Source organism: Lagopus muta, chromosome 28 (assembly GCF_023343835.1).
Source record: "Lagopus muta isolate bLagMut1 chromosome 28, bLagMut1 primary, whole genome shotgun sequence".
Taxonomy (NCBI): Eukaryota; Metazoa; Chordata; class Aves; order Galliformes; family Phasianidae; genus Lagopus; species Lagopus muta.
The window spans coordinates 1,499,256-1,514,290 of record NC_064460.1 but is presented as its reverse complement, the minus strand read 5'-3'; the positions used below and the strand labels follow the sequence as shown (position 1 = coordinate 1,514,290).

Here is a 15,035-nt window from a genome sequence, read left to right as displayed (position 1 = left end):
TGTGCTGCAAAGGTGCAGCTTTGGGGCTCCCCACGGAGCAGCTCCTGTGGGTCTTACAGACGGGTTCACAAATGGGATTTGTGCCCCACCTCCCTCCGGGCTCCACGTGTGTGCAATGCACTTTGCAACGCACTGCAGGCTGCCCCATCCTGCACCAGCAAAGGGTTAAGCAGGAGGAATTGCAGCTCTGTCATCATCAGGGGCAGTGGAACTGGAAAGGTGAGGCAGGAAGGGAACGCCCGGGCGAGGCCAAGGCTGCACTGCACTGCATTACGCTGCACTGCACTGCAAGGAGCAGCACATGGTGCCTGCAGCCCCACACGGCCGGCACGGGTATGGGGGAGTGGGGGGGATTTGGGGTGTGCTTCGTGCTTGGGGTGGTGAGAATGAAGGGTGGGAATGGGGTGGTGGGTATGGAGTGATGGGTGCTGGGTGGTGGGTGTTTGGTGTAGGGTGTCAGATATGGGGTGGTGGGTGTCTGGTTTTTGGGTATGGGGTGCTGGGTGGTGGGTGTTTGGTGTAGGGTGTTGGGTATGGGGCGGTGGGAAGGGGGTGATGGGTGTGGGGTGGTGGGGGTATGGTGTTGGGTATGGAGTGTTAGATGTGGGGTGGCGGGTGTGGGGTGGTGGGTGCATGGTTTTTGGGTATGGGGTGTTGGGTTTGGGGTGTTTGGTGTAGGGTGTTGGGTATGGGGCGGTGGGAATGGGGTGATGGGCGTGGGGTGGTGGGGGTATGGTGTTGGAAATGGGGTCTTGGGTATGGAGCGTTAGGGATGGGGTGTTGTATATGGGGTGCTGGGTATGGGATGTTGGGTGTTTAGGGTTTGTACATGGGGTGCCAGGTATGGGGTGTTGGGTTTGGGGTGCTTGGTGTTGGGTGTCAGGTGTGGGGTGCTGGGAATGGGGTGTTGGGTGTTTAATGTAGTGCGTGAGGTTTTGGGGATGGGGTGGTGGGGATGGGGTGGTGGGCATCCAGAGCATGGAGTTTTGCTCATGGAGAAGCTCAGGTAGAACTCAGCCCTGCAGAGGGCAAAGCAAACGCTGAGTCAGGAGAGGGGGGAATCCCACAAGACGGAGCAGAAGGCAGTGGGGCCGAGGGCCCATCCCCTGGGTTTGGGGGTGGGATGGTGCCACGCATCCCCTGCGTTGAGTTTTTGGGACGGCTGCACTGCAGGAACCACTCGAGGGCTCCAGGGAGGTTACAGGGACTAAAGAGCAACGCTGCGTCCGTAACAAACCCTCACCCAGAGAGCCCTGCCCCAACCCCCTTTGCACCCAGCAGTGCAAACAAGAGAGCGTTTCCCATCCTGTGAGCACTCCCAGCTCTACAGCTCATTCCCTGCAGTCACAGCCCCACACCTCTGCCCCACACGGTGCTCAGCGCAGAGCCGTGCAGCGCCTGCAGGACCGGCTGCCTTGTGCCCCACAAACTGGTTTAGCACTGGTTTGTCTCCATCTGGACCGGCCGGTGCTGTGCTGCAGCCTGGGGGGGGTCCTGGAAAAATAGGGTTTGGCTGCTGGGAATGGGAATGAGAATGAGAATGGAGTGGGAATGGGAACGAAGTGGGAATGTTGTGTGCACGCAGTGGGGCAGGAGCTGAGGGAATGGGAATGAAAATGGGAATGGAGTGGGAATGGGAATGCAGCAGGGATGTTATGTGCACAATGGGATGGGCTGATGGATTGGGAATGGAGCAGGCATGGAGCATATGTGCAGTGGGGCAGGGGCTGAGGGAATGGGAATGGAATGGAATGGGAATGGGAATGGGAATGGGAATGGGAATGGGAATGGGAATGGGAATGGGAATGGGGTGGGCACAGGGCCTGCACACAGTGGGGTAGGGGCTGAGGGAATTGGAAGAGAAATTGGAATGGGAATGGGGTGAAAATGTTTTGTGCACACAGTGGGGCAAGAGCTGAGAGTATGAGAATGGGGAGGGAATGGGAATTGGAATGGAATGGGGAGGGAATGGGAATGGGAATGGGAATGGGAATGGGAATGGGAATGGGAATGGGAATGGGAATGGGAATGGAATGGGGCAGGCATGGTGCAGGCACAGCACGGCGAGGGCTGCTGGAACGGGAGCGGTGTGAGCACAGTGCGTGCACACAGCAGCACAGAGGCTGGGCCGAATTCCTGCAGCCCCGACGGCTGCACCTGCGAGCAGGGAACCAAAGCGCTGCGGGAGGAAGGGGAGCAGCGAGCCGAGCAGCTCCGAGTCCCAGCGGGGCCAGCAACGCCAGCGCTGCTCCGCGCTCTGCAAACCCCGGTCGGCGCGGTGAGCCGTGCCCGCCCCGCTCCCTGCTGCCGCTCAGTTTCGCTCTTCTTACCGATGGATTTTCTTTTTTTGGGGGAGCTGTATTTGCTCCTGACATCTAGCGGCGCCTCTCTGCAGAGCGCTGAGTCACTCGGTGCCCGGTGCACGAGTCGCTGCCCCCGGGCTGCAGCAGCGCGGCTCTGCTTTGTGGGTCGCAGAGGCGGTTGGATGGATGGGGTCGGTGCACAGGAAGGAGCCCTGCTGAGCGGTTGGGGCTGCAGCAGCTCCTGGTGTGCGATTTGCAAGGCTGTGCAAGGTGGAGGGAGGGGGGAGGTGATGTTGCAGCCCCGCAGAAGTTCACCTCGGAGAGCAAAAGGCGAAATGCGGATGCTTTCCCCAGACGCCCGCTGCTCCCCTCCCGGCCCGTTGCATGGCAGCGCTCACCGCGTCCCTTCCTTCTCTCCGCAGTTGTGAAGGAGCCCTGAGGCCGAGCTCAGCCACGCCGATGCCATGGAGGGGGCTCTGCCCACGCTCCCCCCAGGTAAGGCTGGGGGCACGGGCTGAGCTGGGGTTTGTGCTTTGTCAGAGGTCTTCTCCAACCTGAACGACTCCACGAGCAGACATGGTGGGATGGGTTGGGGTCGGATTTGACCTCGGAGGTGTCGTCCCATCTGAATTACGAGTGGGCACGGTGGGGTGGGTCGGCAGCCGGCGGGGGAAGGGGGTCACCATCCCTATGGGGGGGAAAGGGAGGCTGACAGAGCTGCAGGGACGTGGGGACGCACTTGGGTGGGAGGGGGTGATCTCACAGCTCTCATCCAACCCAACTGGAACCGTTCTGCCGTTCCACGAGAAGAGCTGATAACGCCGGGGCTGAAGAAGTCTCACCCCCCAGCCCCCCACGAAGCAGCCAACACGGCCGTCATCGCAGGTAGGGGCTGCCCCCCAGTGCCCCCAGTGCTCCCCATACACAGCATGGGGCTGAACTCCTCTCCTCTCCTCCCATCAGTGGTCATCACGCTGGTGTTCCTCACCCTGCTGACGGTGCTGGTGGTCATCGTCATCTACCTGTACAGAAACAAGGGCAGCTACCTCACCTACGAGCAGCCGGTGGCCGAGGAGGAGGCGGCCGTGCAGATGGAGGATGAGCCATCCAAGGAGAAAGAGGAATATTTCATATAGGGTCCATCTCACGTCGCCTGAACCTCCTGAGTCCGATCTCTGGCAGCTTTTCTTTTCTTTTTCTCTGTAATTTATTAATTAAGGCAGAGGAAGGTGAAGGCCAGGCATGCTGCTGCCTGCCTGCAGCTCCGCACCCCATCCCCTCCCTAGGGTGAATTCAATACAACCCAGTGACAAACGCTCCAAGAATTGCTGTTGTTCTGCCTTATCTCGCCACACAATCGAGCGATTCTGCTCTGGGTTTAGCAGCAGGGTCATTAGCATGGCGGGCTCATTAGCATGGCTAATTGGGAGGCGAATCACAGAGTCACAGGACGGTGGGGTTGGAAGGGAGCTCCAGGATCACGGAGCTCCAACCCCCCTGTGCCATGCAGGGCCACCAACCTCCACATTTCACAGCAGCCCAGGCTGCCCAGGGCCCCATCCAGCCTGGCCTTGAACACCTCCAGGGATGGACGGGGCATCGCAGCCTCTCTGGGCAGCTGTTCAGCCCCTCACCGCTCTCACAGCACACAACTTCCCTGACATCCAACCTCCATCTGCCCTCCCTCAACTTCATTTCCCCTCGTCCTGCTCTCATCTCCCCTTGCACAGAGCTGCCTCCCCTCCTGGCTGCAGGCTCCCTTCAGGCACTGCAGGCTGCACTCAGCTCACCCCCAGCTTCTCTTCTCCATGCTGAATGAGCCCAGCTCCCTCAGCCTGGCTTTGCAGGGCGGTGCTGCAGCCCCTGCTCATCTCCAGCTCCTCTGGACCCTCTCCAACAGCTCCCTGCCTTTCTGTCAGTGTCCCCTCTGTGTCCCCTTCATTTCTCATGACACTCTGTCCTTCTCACCCCAATCTCTGTGTGTGTCCCCACATCTGTGTCCCCACATTTCTGTCCCCATCTCCCCAGCCTGTGGCTCTGTGTCCCCCTCACCCCAAACCTTCTCAGCATCCCCTGTGACCCCAATCTCCCCCCATCACCCCAAGGGTGTCCCCTCCTTTCCCCTGGCACCGTGTCCCCATCCCCCCAATCTCCATGTCCCCTCCTTGTCCCCACATCTGTCTCCACGTGACCCCACACTCTCTGTGTCCCCTGTTTCGCCATTTCCCCACGCTGTGGCACTGTGTCCCCATCCCCCCAATCTCTTTGTGTGTCCCCACATCTGCGTCCCCATCTCCCCAAACTCTCTCGGTGTCCCCTCTGTGTCCCTATGACCCCAAGCTCTGACAGCATCCTCCTGTGGCACTGTGTCCCCATCCCCCCAACCTCCATGTCCCCACATCTGTGTCCCTGTGACCCCAAACTCTCTCCGTGTCCCCTCTGTTTCCCCATTTCCCCACTCTGTGGCTCTGTGTCCCCATCACTCAGTTCTGGCACTGTCCCCTTTGTGCCCCCATCACCCCAAACTCTCACAAGAGCAGAGCAGAGGGGGACGATCGCCTCCCTGTCCCTGCTGCCACCCCTGTGCTGATGGAGCCCAGGATCCCATTTGCTTTCCGAGCTGCAGTCACACACTGCTGGCTCACGTTCAGCTTCTCATCCCTCGGGACCCCCAGGTCCTTCTGTGCAGGGCTGCTCTCAAGGATCTCCTTCCATCTCTATGGATGCCTGCCATTCCTCCGGCCCAAGTGCCAAACTCTGCCCTTGGCCGTGCTGAACCTCATCAGCTTCACCCTGCCCACCTTCCCAGCCTCTCAAGGTCCCTCTGAACGCCATTCCTTCCTTCCAGCTGCTCAGCTGGGTGCCGTCAGCAAACCTCCTTCCCATCACGCCCCAAACTGAAGCCAAAGCAGGAGGAAGTTTGCAAAACTGGCAGCAGAGGGGAAGAGCTTCAGCAGCGCTGCAGCACGGGATGGCAGGAAGCCACGCAGGTTTTGGGGCTGGGGGGAAGCGATGCAAACGTTCTCCGGCGTTCAAATTTTCAAAATAAGTCTTTATTCTACTTCTTTTTTTTTTTTTTCTCGTTTCTTCTTTTTTAGTATAAAAAAAAAAAAAAAACCAAAAATCCACGAGTTAAGTGCACCACAGTGAATACAGAGAGAGACAGAACGCGGATCTTCCTTTAACAGTCGGTCGATGGTCGAACACAACACAGAGGGACGCGATTTTACACCCAACCGAAACCTCCTGATAAAACAGATCTGAATGCTGAGCTTTGTTTTGTTTCTTTCTTTCTTTCTTTCATAAAACAACAACAACAACAAAAAGGAAACATTGAGGATCCCTGAAATGTTTTTCATCGCCCTACTATGAGTCCATCGCACCCCCCGGCTGTTTTGCTGTGTGTGTTCCTATAGGGACCCACAGCCCAGACGCTGTGACACTGTGTGGGGATGGGGGGCAGCCCCTGTTTGACAACAGTGGGGGGGGGAGGGGGGTCAGGAGTTGAAAAAGGGGGAAAAAATGGAAGGGGGGGGGGGGGAGGGGCAAAGAAAAACGGGGGGAGAAAAAATGGGGAGGAGGAAAAGGGGGAGAGAGAATAAAGGGGGGAGGGGATGAGGGAAGGGATAAAGGGGGGAATAAGGGGGGGATATAGGGGGGAATAAAGGGGGGAGGGAAATAAAGGGGGGAGGGAAATAAAGGGGGGGTAAATAATGGGGGGGGAAATAAAGGCGGGGGGGAAATAAAGGCGGGGGGGAGAGTTAATGAGGGGTAATTAAGAAGGGGGGAATAAAGGGAATAAAGGGGAGGAGAATATGAAGGTGGGGGGATATGAAGAGGGGGGATATAAAAGGGGGGAGAACTAAAGGGAAGGGAGGAATAAGGGGGGGGAGTAAAGTGGGGGGACGGAATAAAGGGGGGGAGAATCTAAAGGTGGGGGGATATAAAAGGGGGGGGATATAAAGGGGAGAGAACTAAAGGGGGAGAATAAAGGGAAGGGAGGAACAAAGCGGGGGGAGGAACAAAGGGGGGGGAGGAACAAAGGGGGGGGAGTTAATGGGGGTAATTAAGGGGGGGGGAAAACCTGCTTATTAAGCATCATCTAAAAGCAGAGTTAGCATCGAATGAAATGTTCCGACAGGAGTTGCATCGTGTTTCTGGCACCAAAGCACGGCTTTGATTAGACATAAATGTGCAAAGAAATCCAAGCGTGCTTGGAGGGGGGTCTGGGATCCCATGGGGGAGGGGAAGGGGGGGGGGGTCCGCAGAGGGAATTGGGCGAGGGATGCATTGCAGCTCTGCTCTGTGAGCTGCAGCTCCTGGTGCTCCGCTCCAAACCCCCCCCACCTCCCCCCCCCCCAAAAGAAAAGAAACCAAAAAACCCTTGGGATGAAAGAAGAGGCAGCGGTGCTGAGCGCCCCCCCCCCACCCCCCAAACCCCCATGGAGGGATGGCGGCCGCGGTGGGGTTCAGGAGCAGGAAGACACTTCGGCTCTGCCGCCTCAGGTTGATTTGGGACGGAAGCAGTGACACGGTGAGAAGTGCTGACGGTTCCTTACACACACGTAGGCCCCCCCCCACCCCCTAACCCTAAAATCCCCCCCCCCACCACCACCACCGCCGCCGCCACCCAGCCCCCTTTCCTTCTTCACCAGATAGTGTAGCCACCGTCTGAGCCTCCCAGGAAGAAGTTGCCCTTCCTCTGCGTCACCAGAACGTTGGCTCCCTGCATGACGGCCAGCTGTGCTGCGTTGGGGGGGCAGCCGGGAGGGGGGGGCTGCAAAACACGGGGGGGGGGGGCTCAGAACCTCAGGGGAATGCAAGGTTGGGGGTGGGAGAACATCCCCAGCTGTGCTGGGATGGGGGATGGGGGCATGGGGAGAAGCAGGGGGAGGACAAGAACCATTAGGGGGGCAGCTAGGAGGGGGGGGGCTGCAAAACACAGAGCATGGAGGAGGGGGGGGGCTCAGAAGCTGAAGGAGATGCAAGGCTGGGGGGGGTGGGTGGGAGAGCATCCCCAGCTGCACTGGGATGGGGAATGGGGGGCATGGGGAGAGACAGGGGGAGGTCACCAACCATCGGGGGGATGGGTTGGAAGGGTGATCAGAGCCCCCCACCCTTCTGAGCTGGGGGGAGGGGCAGAGCTGAGGGCAGCACTGCAGATGAGACCTGACCAGGGCAGAGCAGGGGGGGAACAACCCCCTTCCCTGCCCCACTGCACAGGGGGACAACCTCCCTCCCTGCCCCATTGCCCCCCGTCTGTCAATGCAGCCCAGGGCACAGTCAGCCTGCAGCTGCACTTTTGTGACCCCCCCCACCTCCCAGGTCAGAAATGAAGGCACGTCTCCTCCCTGCAGGTTTTCGGGGCTCAGTCTGTACTCACAGGGATGCTGGCGGTTCCTCCAGCCCCAAACCTCGCTCCAGCATCAAAGCCACCTTCTACCAGCACGGTGGAGCCCGGCGGGTAGACGGGTCCCACGGGGTAATAGGCCATGGGGACGGAGGAACCGATGGGCCCCACGGCCACGGATTGGGCCACGGGCAGGAAGACGGAGGCACCCGGATACGCTGCCGACATGGTGGGGACGGTGGCAGCCCCCAGAGGGACGAAGCTGGGACGGTAGAGCTGCACAGAGTCACGAGGCAGGGCGTTATTCCAGGCTTTATGGCCCCACACACCCGTCTGCTTCCTCAGCCTCGAGGTGGACTTTCACCTCCTGCTCTGCCACCCCCCACCCTGAGTTCTAGTGCATATTTCCCCCCCCCTTTCCTCCCCCCTGTTGTTTTCTTTACCCCTCCCCCCCACCCCGTTCTGCACCTCTGTGCCACCTCTGCTCCAAAAAACAAAAATAAAGTGCTCAGACTTCAGTTCTACGGAGAGATTAAGGGCAGCAAAAAGTCAGAGAGGCAGAGAGGAAACACATTTATCAGCGTACCCAGAGCTGCTGTTTGTTTGTGGGTTTTGGTTTCTTTTTTAATCTTTTAATCCTTATTATTTCTGAAGAAAACAAACTCTGCTCACCTCGGAGTACGCAGGAGGAGCGTCGGTGTACGGCGGGGGCTGCGGGAGGGGCACAGTCTGTGGGTACACGGGGGGGTTGGCAGCGCTCTGCACGGGGTAGGAGGGCTGCGTGGGGTACTGCCCTATGGGGGGAGAGAGGAGGTCACAGCCCGACCCACACACAGCCCCCAAATCCCCGCTGGGGACGCTGGGAAGGTTCTGGTCACTAGAAAGTGGAATTCTGGAGTTTCGGTGCTGCGTTGGATGGAGGGAGATGGGGAAAAGGGGAAGTCTGGTGAAGAAATGTGATGAAACCGCAGCGATGAGGGCAGCTGCTGGGAATGCTGCAGCTGATTCCGGGCCGTGGTTGGGGCACATGGGGGGGGGGCCGGGACTCTGGGGGGTGGGGGAAGGAAGCAGGGGGGGTTGCGGGGTTATAGCGGACCCAGAGCAGAGCAGGGGGGCCCCCTCTGGCCCATGGGGTGCTGAGCCCCAGGGTCTTCGGGTGCCATGCTGGGCTATGGGGCAGAGCACGGGGAGCAGTGCCGTGGGGGAGGGGATGCTCTGACCCCTTTGTTTGGCGGTGGGGGGGAGGGGGGAGGTTCCTACCCTGCCTCGGTGGGGTCCAATCCCCAGCAATACGCGGTGGGACCCCCTGTACTGGGGGGTGCTTTCCCCGTGCCATGGGGTTCCCCCGTTGCCCCTCTGGGGGTCTCCCCTTCCCATTCACCCCCTGACATTGGATACAGCCCCCCTCCCACCCTCCCCCCCAGTCCCAGAGGAGGCAATGACCGCTCCTCCACGCACCCCCCCCACGTCCCATCCCCCAGGAGGGGCTCCCCAACGCCCCCCGTCCCTGTCAACCTCCCCGCAAAGAGAGAAACCCCCCCAGTTCCTCACCTTACCCCCCCCCACGGCCCACCCCCCCATTCCTCATCCGGGAGGGTCTCCGCTCCGCCCCTCCCCCCTGGCGTTGAACGCAGCCCCTCGTGACGTCATCCGGGGATTCCCCCCCAAGCGCTCCCCCGCGGCGCACACAGGGTTAAACCCCGGCCGAGCCGCCCGTCGCCATGGCAACACGCGCGCCCGCCCCCCGCAGTGCTGCTTCTATTGGTCCGTTCCGCTGCTGCGGCGCGGCCCTTAAAGGCGCCGCGACCCTCTTAAAAGACGACCCCCAGGTGGTGACAGCGGCGGCGCGGCGTGACCCCCGGCGTTGCCCCAGGCGCGGCGCGGTGCTTGCCTTTGCCGTTCATGGCGGCGGCGGGGGGCGGCGGTCCCGCTGTGCCCGCGCCGCGCTCTGACTGCTGCCTGTCACTGCGGCGGGCGGCGGGCCGGAAGTGGGCGCCGCACGCACGGCGTTGCGTCATCACGCAGAGGGGGCGGGGCCGAGCGCCCTTAAAGGGGCCGCAGCCCTTAAGACGGGGGGGAGGTGGGAGTGCCGAATAAAGAGATGGGGGGCGGCAGGTGGGCGACGGGGACCCTCGAACAGATCGTAGAGTAGTGGGGGGGGCCCAGTCAGGGCTTTGGGGGGGCAGCATGCAAGGACTGCAGTAGCGAGGGGCTTCGAAGGGCCCTGAGGGGGCGCATGTGGGGTGGGAGGGGGTCAGTGGAGGGTGGCCCAGGGGTCTTTGGTGGTGGGGGAGGGGGGATATGTGGCCCAGGAATCATCTGTGACGGAGAGGTGAGGTCTGGAAGTCACTGGGGGGAGATATTTGGTGGCCCCCATCGCGCTGCGGCTCCCCGTGGAGCTGTGCTGAACGCCATCGCATTCCCAGCCAAGCTTGTTTCCTTCACAGCCCCACCCAGCACAGCCCTGCCAACCACCCCTAATTAAAACAAAACAAACAAAAAACCCTAAAAACAAAACAGCAAACTTCCAACCCATTCGACGATGGGGTACGGAGTGGTAGAGAGCTTTAAGAACCCTTCCAACCCAAACATCCCATGGTTCTGTGACCTTGCAGGACCTTTCCAACCCAATCAGTCCACAGCCGAGAGTGGCAGCGAAGTTTCCTGCCACAGCCTCCAATTAATTTGATGTTTTAGGGCCAAACGCTGTTAGGCAAATCCATCGCCTTTGGAAGCAGAGTTCTGGATATGCAGCTCTGGATTTGGAGCTCTGGATGTAGTGTTCTAGATGTGCAGCTCTGGATGTGGAGCAATGGATTTGGAGCAATGGATTTGGAGCAATGGATGTGGAGCTCTGGATTTGGAGTTCTGGATTTTTAGTTCTAGATGTGCAGCTCTGGATGTGGAGCAATGGATCTGGAGTTCTGGATTTTTAGTTATGGATATGCAGCTCTGGATATGCAGCTTTGGATGTGCAGCTCTGGACCCCCTACCCCTCCTTGCAACCAACGCATCACCATTCTCCCAGAGGAGAAATTGCTCCAACAAAGAGCCCCCAGCTCTCTTTTATGGTTTTTCTGCAGTCTCAGGGCACAGCCCTCTGCTCTCCAGCTTTTTGCCTTCCGTGCTGGCATTGTGTTCCCCCTCAGTGTAAGCCAACACTTCATGAATAATGTAGTATTGCTGATGAATATGCAGCTGGCTGGCTGCTGTGCCTTGGAGGGCTTGTGAATAATGCAACGGGAAGAGCTCTGGCTGGAGCTGGCTGCAAAGCACACAAATGTGTGTTGGGATAGAGCTGTATTTACCCTTCGAAGTGGGAGAATGGCTGGAAGCGTGCCCATGGCACTGCAGGGTGTGAAAGCAGGGCATAAAGACCAGAGAGGCATAGGAACAGTTGGAAGGGTCCTGAAAGAGCACAAAGCCATTGGATGATTGGGTCGGAAGGGTCCTGAAAGGTCATGGAACCATGGGGTGGATTGGAAGGGTCCTGAAAGAACACAGAACCATAGGATGCTTGGGTTGGAATAGTCCTGAAAGGTCATAGAATCATAGACTGGTTGGGTCGGAAGGGTCCTGAAAGGTCATGGAACCATGGGGTGGGTTGGAAGGGTCCTGAAAGAACACAGAACCATAGGATGGTTGGGTTGGAAGGGTCCTGAAAGATGACAGAAGCATGGAATGGCTGGGTTGGAAGGGCCCTCGAAGGTCACTGCACCAAAGGATGGTTGGATTGGAAGAGTCTTTAAAGTTCATAGAGCTGTAGGATGGGTTGGAAGGGTTCTTAAAGATCATGGAATCATGCAATGGGTTGGAAGATCATAGAGCCATGGGATCTTTGGGTTGGAAGGGTTCTGAAAGATCGTAGACCCATAGAACGGGTTTGAAGGGTCTTTAAAGATCGTAAAACCATGGAACATTTGGGTTGGAATGGTCCTTGAAGATCACAGAACCATGGGATGGTTGGATTGGAAGGGTTCTGAAAGGTCACAGAACCATGGGATGTTTGGGTTGGAAGGGTCCTGAAGGTCCAGGCAGCCTTTAAGCATCACCACAGCCTCCTGCACCCCACAGATCTCTCCTTTAAGAGGAGCGATGCAGTTGCTGATATCAGTGCCCCTAAATCAGGTCTGTGCCAGTGGAATTCTGGGGAAGAGAACCTTTAAAAAAGAGCTAAAAGCCACATGTAAGATCAGATTCATGGAAGTTTGTGTGTTTGGCAGCACGGAAGCCAAGAGCAGCCCGGTGCGCTTCTCCCTGCCTGTTCAACATCTGGAACACCAATCGCCGAGTTCTGGGAACATCTGGGACGCCAATCACTGAGTTCTGGGAACACAGAGGACAAGTTGCTTTGCAGCACGCACCTCCCTTGCAGGGCTGGAAACGTTTTATAGAGCAAATCTGACGTAGCAGAATCCTCATGGTCAGCTGCAAACCCTTCCCTGCCCTGGAACCATTTGTGATTTCTGCAGCCAAATCAGCAAAAGGAGCACAGGAGAGGAAGGTGCAGTCAGGGTTTGAGTTCTGCCAGCTCTTCCCATCAAACAGTTAATTAACACCCCCCTCCCCCCACCTCCAACAAGTTGTTTTCCTTTAGGAAAAAAAAAAAGCTTCTCGGCACTCGTAAAACCAATTCTTCTCGAAGGGAAATTAAAAATGCAACGTGCACCCTCTTCCTCGTGTGCGTTATATTAAGCAGTATGCCAATGTATGCAAATGAGGCAGAAATTTAACTAGATAGAAGTGTTTAAATATTCATAATCGCAGCACAGCGTATGCAAAGCGGGCTCTCGGCAGAACGAGGCGGTGGTCTCCAGTAACAGCTGTGTGCAGAGGGGGTGCTTCGATGGATTGGGGGTGAAAATGTGACCCAGTGTTCCGGATGGGGCCTCCCCAGCGCAGAGCAGAGCTGGGCAGCTCCTCTCCCCCTTCCCCTTTTCCCCCTTCCCCCCTTTTTTTCTTCCCCCCTCTCCCCTTTTCTCTTTTCTCTCTTCCCCCCTTTCTCTTCTCCTCCTTCAGTCTCTCCTGCTGGCTGCACTCTGTGATGTGCCCACCAGGGAACCGTCAGCCTTCTTAGCCAATGGGGCACGCTGCTGGCTCGTGGTCAACTGTTGGCCAACTGTTGATCAACAATTTGTCCACTGTTGGTCAACTGTTGGTCAACCATTGGTCAACCATTGGTCAGCTGTTGGTCAACTATTGGTCAACCATTGGTCAACCATTGGCCAACTGTTGGTCCACTGTTGGTCAACCGTTGGTCAACTATTGGTCAGCTGTTGGTCAACTATTGGTCAACCATTGGTCAACTATTGGTCAACTGTTGGTCCACTGTTGGTCAACCGTTGGTCCACTGTTGGTCAACTATTGGCCAACTGTTGGTCAGCTGTTGGTCAACAGATGGTGAAGCATTGTCCAACCAGGACAACATTGGCTTTCTGGGCGACAGGGCACACTGTGCTCACAAGTTTTTCAAGTTTTGGTCAACCCACTGGTCATTCATTGGGCAACTGTTGGTCAACCATTGGTCAACCAGGACACCATTGGCCTTTTAGATCACACTGCTGGCTCACAGTCAACTATCAGTCAACTGCTGGTCAACCACTGGTCAACCAGGACAAGATTGGCCTCTGGGCCACCAGGAGATGCTGCTGGCTCACGGTGAATCTGTGGACAGCCGTTGGTCAAATGTTGGTCAGCTGTTGCTCAATCTTTGGTCAGCCATCAGCCAACCATTGCACCTTTGGCCATTTAGGCCACCAGGACACACTGCTGCCTCACCGTCACCCCGTTGGCCACTGGGAGCCACAAGTTCTTCTCCAGAGAGCTCAATTCCAGCCACTCATTCACCAGGCACCCCATTTTGTGAGTCCTAGCACATTTTGTCCCATCCTCGCAATGATCAGGAGTGCACCCAGGCTGCAAGCGACAGAAGTCCAATGATTCACCACAAGCAGAGTATTATGGGGTGCAGAAATAACTCACTCAGCGAAGACAGCAGCAGGTGTCCCCCCTCCCAAGCTTACATCACTGTGGAAGAGGTAAAAATAATTCAGCCCTGTCCACACGCGCTCATTAAGAGACACCGATAACAGAGATTAATTTGGAAGTTTGTCTTTTTTTCCACCCTTTTTTTGTGTGTGTGTTTTGTTTTCCTGTCAGGGTATAAGAAGGAAGTTTCCATTCACAAAAGATGCAGAATGCCCCATACCACACCTTGGTCCCTTCTTTTTAACGACTCCAAATGAGCTCTAATGGATTCACAGATGGGCTTGGAGCACTGCAGAATGGCACCCGTGCTTCAGTGCAGCAGAAACAGCGCCCTGCCCTCTGTTAATTACGTGGTGACGATTAATTACCTGGTGACAATTAAGGGAATGTCGCGCCTGATCTGCTCTGTGTCCCTACATCCCCATGCACAAAACCAGCGCCCCATTGGAGTGGACTCTAAAGATCCACACCCCCCATCCCACCCCAGGCTTCATAGGATCAGAGCCCCCCCCCCTCCCACAGCCTTTATAGGATGGGAGCCCCCAACCCCTCCTGTAAGCTTTATAGGATGGGAACCTCCAACCTTCCTGTGGCCTTTATAGGACCTGAACCCCCAGCCCCCCCCTGCAGCCTCTATAGGGTCAGACCCCCAGCCCCCCCCTGCAGCCTTTTTAGGATGGGAACTCCCAGCCCCCCTTGCAGCCTCTATAGGATCAAACCCCCAACCCTCCTGCAGCCTTAATAGGATGGAAACCCTTAGCCCCCCCCTACAGCCTTTATAGGATCAGACCCCCAGTGCTTCTCTCAGGCTTCATAGGATTAGAGCCCCCAGCCCCCCCCCCCCCCCCCCCCCCCCCCCCACAGCCTTTATAGGAGCCCCCAACCCCTCCTGTAAGCTTTATAGGATGGGAACCTCCAACCTTCCTGTGGCCTTTATAGGACCTGAACCCCCAGCACTTCCTGCAGCCTCTATAGGGTCAGACCCCCAACCCTCCTGCAGCCTTTATAGGATGGGAACCCCCAGTGTCCCCTGCACCCTTTATAGGACCAGAACCCTTGGCCTCCCCTGCAGCCTTTATAGGATCAGACCCCAAATCCTCCTGCAGCCTTAATAGGATGGGAACCCGCAGCCCCCTGTTGTCCCCCGTTATCGAGGTGCATCCCGTCAGGGCCATCTGCCCTCATTAGGGCCATTGCAACACAGACCCCAATATGAGGATGCAGCAAATGGCGTTTATTGAACAGCGACTTACATACCCTAAATGCTTCATCTACGCCCCTAAAGCGAGCATCATGATTTCCAAAACAGAGCAGGGAATCCCGTCACATCCCGACTCCTCGTTGGCGCCTGCTACAACAGCTCCCCCTCCCCACGCTCCATACAGCCTTGCTCC

General features: G+C 57.5%; 2 protein-coding genes across 3 annotated transcripts; one reads left to right on the top strand and one right to left on the bottom strand.

Annotated features, from left to right (window-relative positions):
• Positions 1-247: 247 nt before the first annotated feature.
• Positions 248-5,829, top strand: LOC125685474 (small cell adhesion glycoprotein). 2 transcript variants are annotated; one of them, XM_048928540.1, is made up of 4 exons: positions 248-333; positions 2,726-2,798; positions 3,114-3,188; positions 3,267-5,829. In XM_048928540.1, the coding sequence occupies exons 2-4, from the start codon at positions 2,768-2,770 to the stop codon at positions 3,437-3,439; spliced, it is 279 nt and encodes a 92-aa protein (XP_048784497.1). In that variant the 5' UTR covers positions 248-333; positions 2,726-2,767; the 3' UTR covers positions 3,440-5,829. The 2 variants fall into 2 exon arrangements, with proteins under 2 accessions (XP_048784497.1, XP_048784499.1); XM_048928542.1 differs by lacking the exon at positions 248-333 and adding an exon at positions 2,040-2,547.
• Positions 5,830-6,908: 1,079 nt separating this feature from the next.
• On the bottom strand, positions 6,909-9,671 carry DAZAP2 (DAZ associated protein 2). The gene is made up of 4 exons (XM_048928531.1): positions 9,545-9,671; positions 8,326-8,447; positions 7,687-7,929; positions 6,909-7,080 (listed from the first exon to the last, which is right to left on the bottom strand). Exons 1-4 carry the CDS (start codon positions 9,669-9,671, stop codon positions 6,952-6,954), a joined length of 621 nt encoding a protein of 206 aa, XP_048784488.1. The 3' UTR covers positions 6,909-6,951.
• Positions 9,672-15,035: the final 5,364 nt, after the last annotated feature.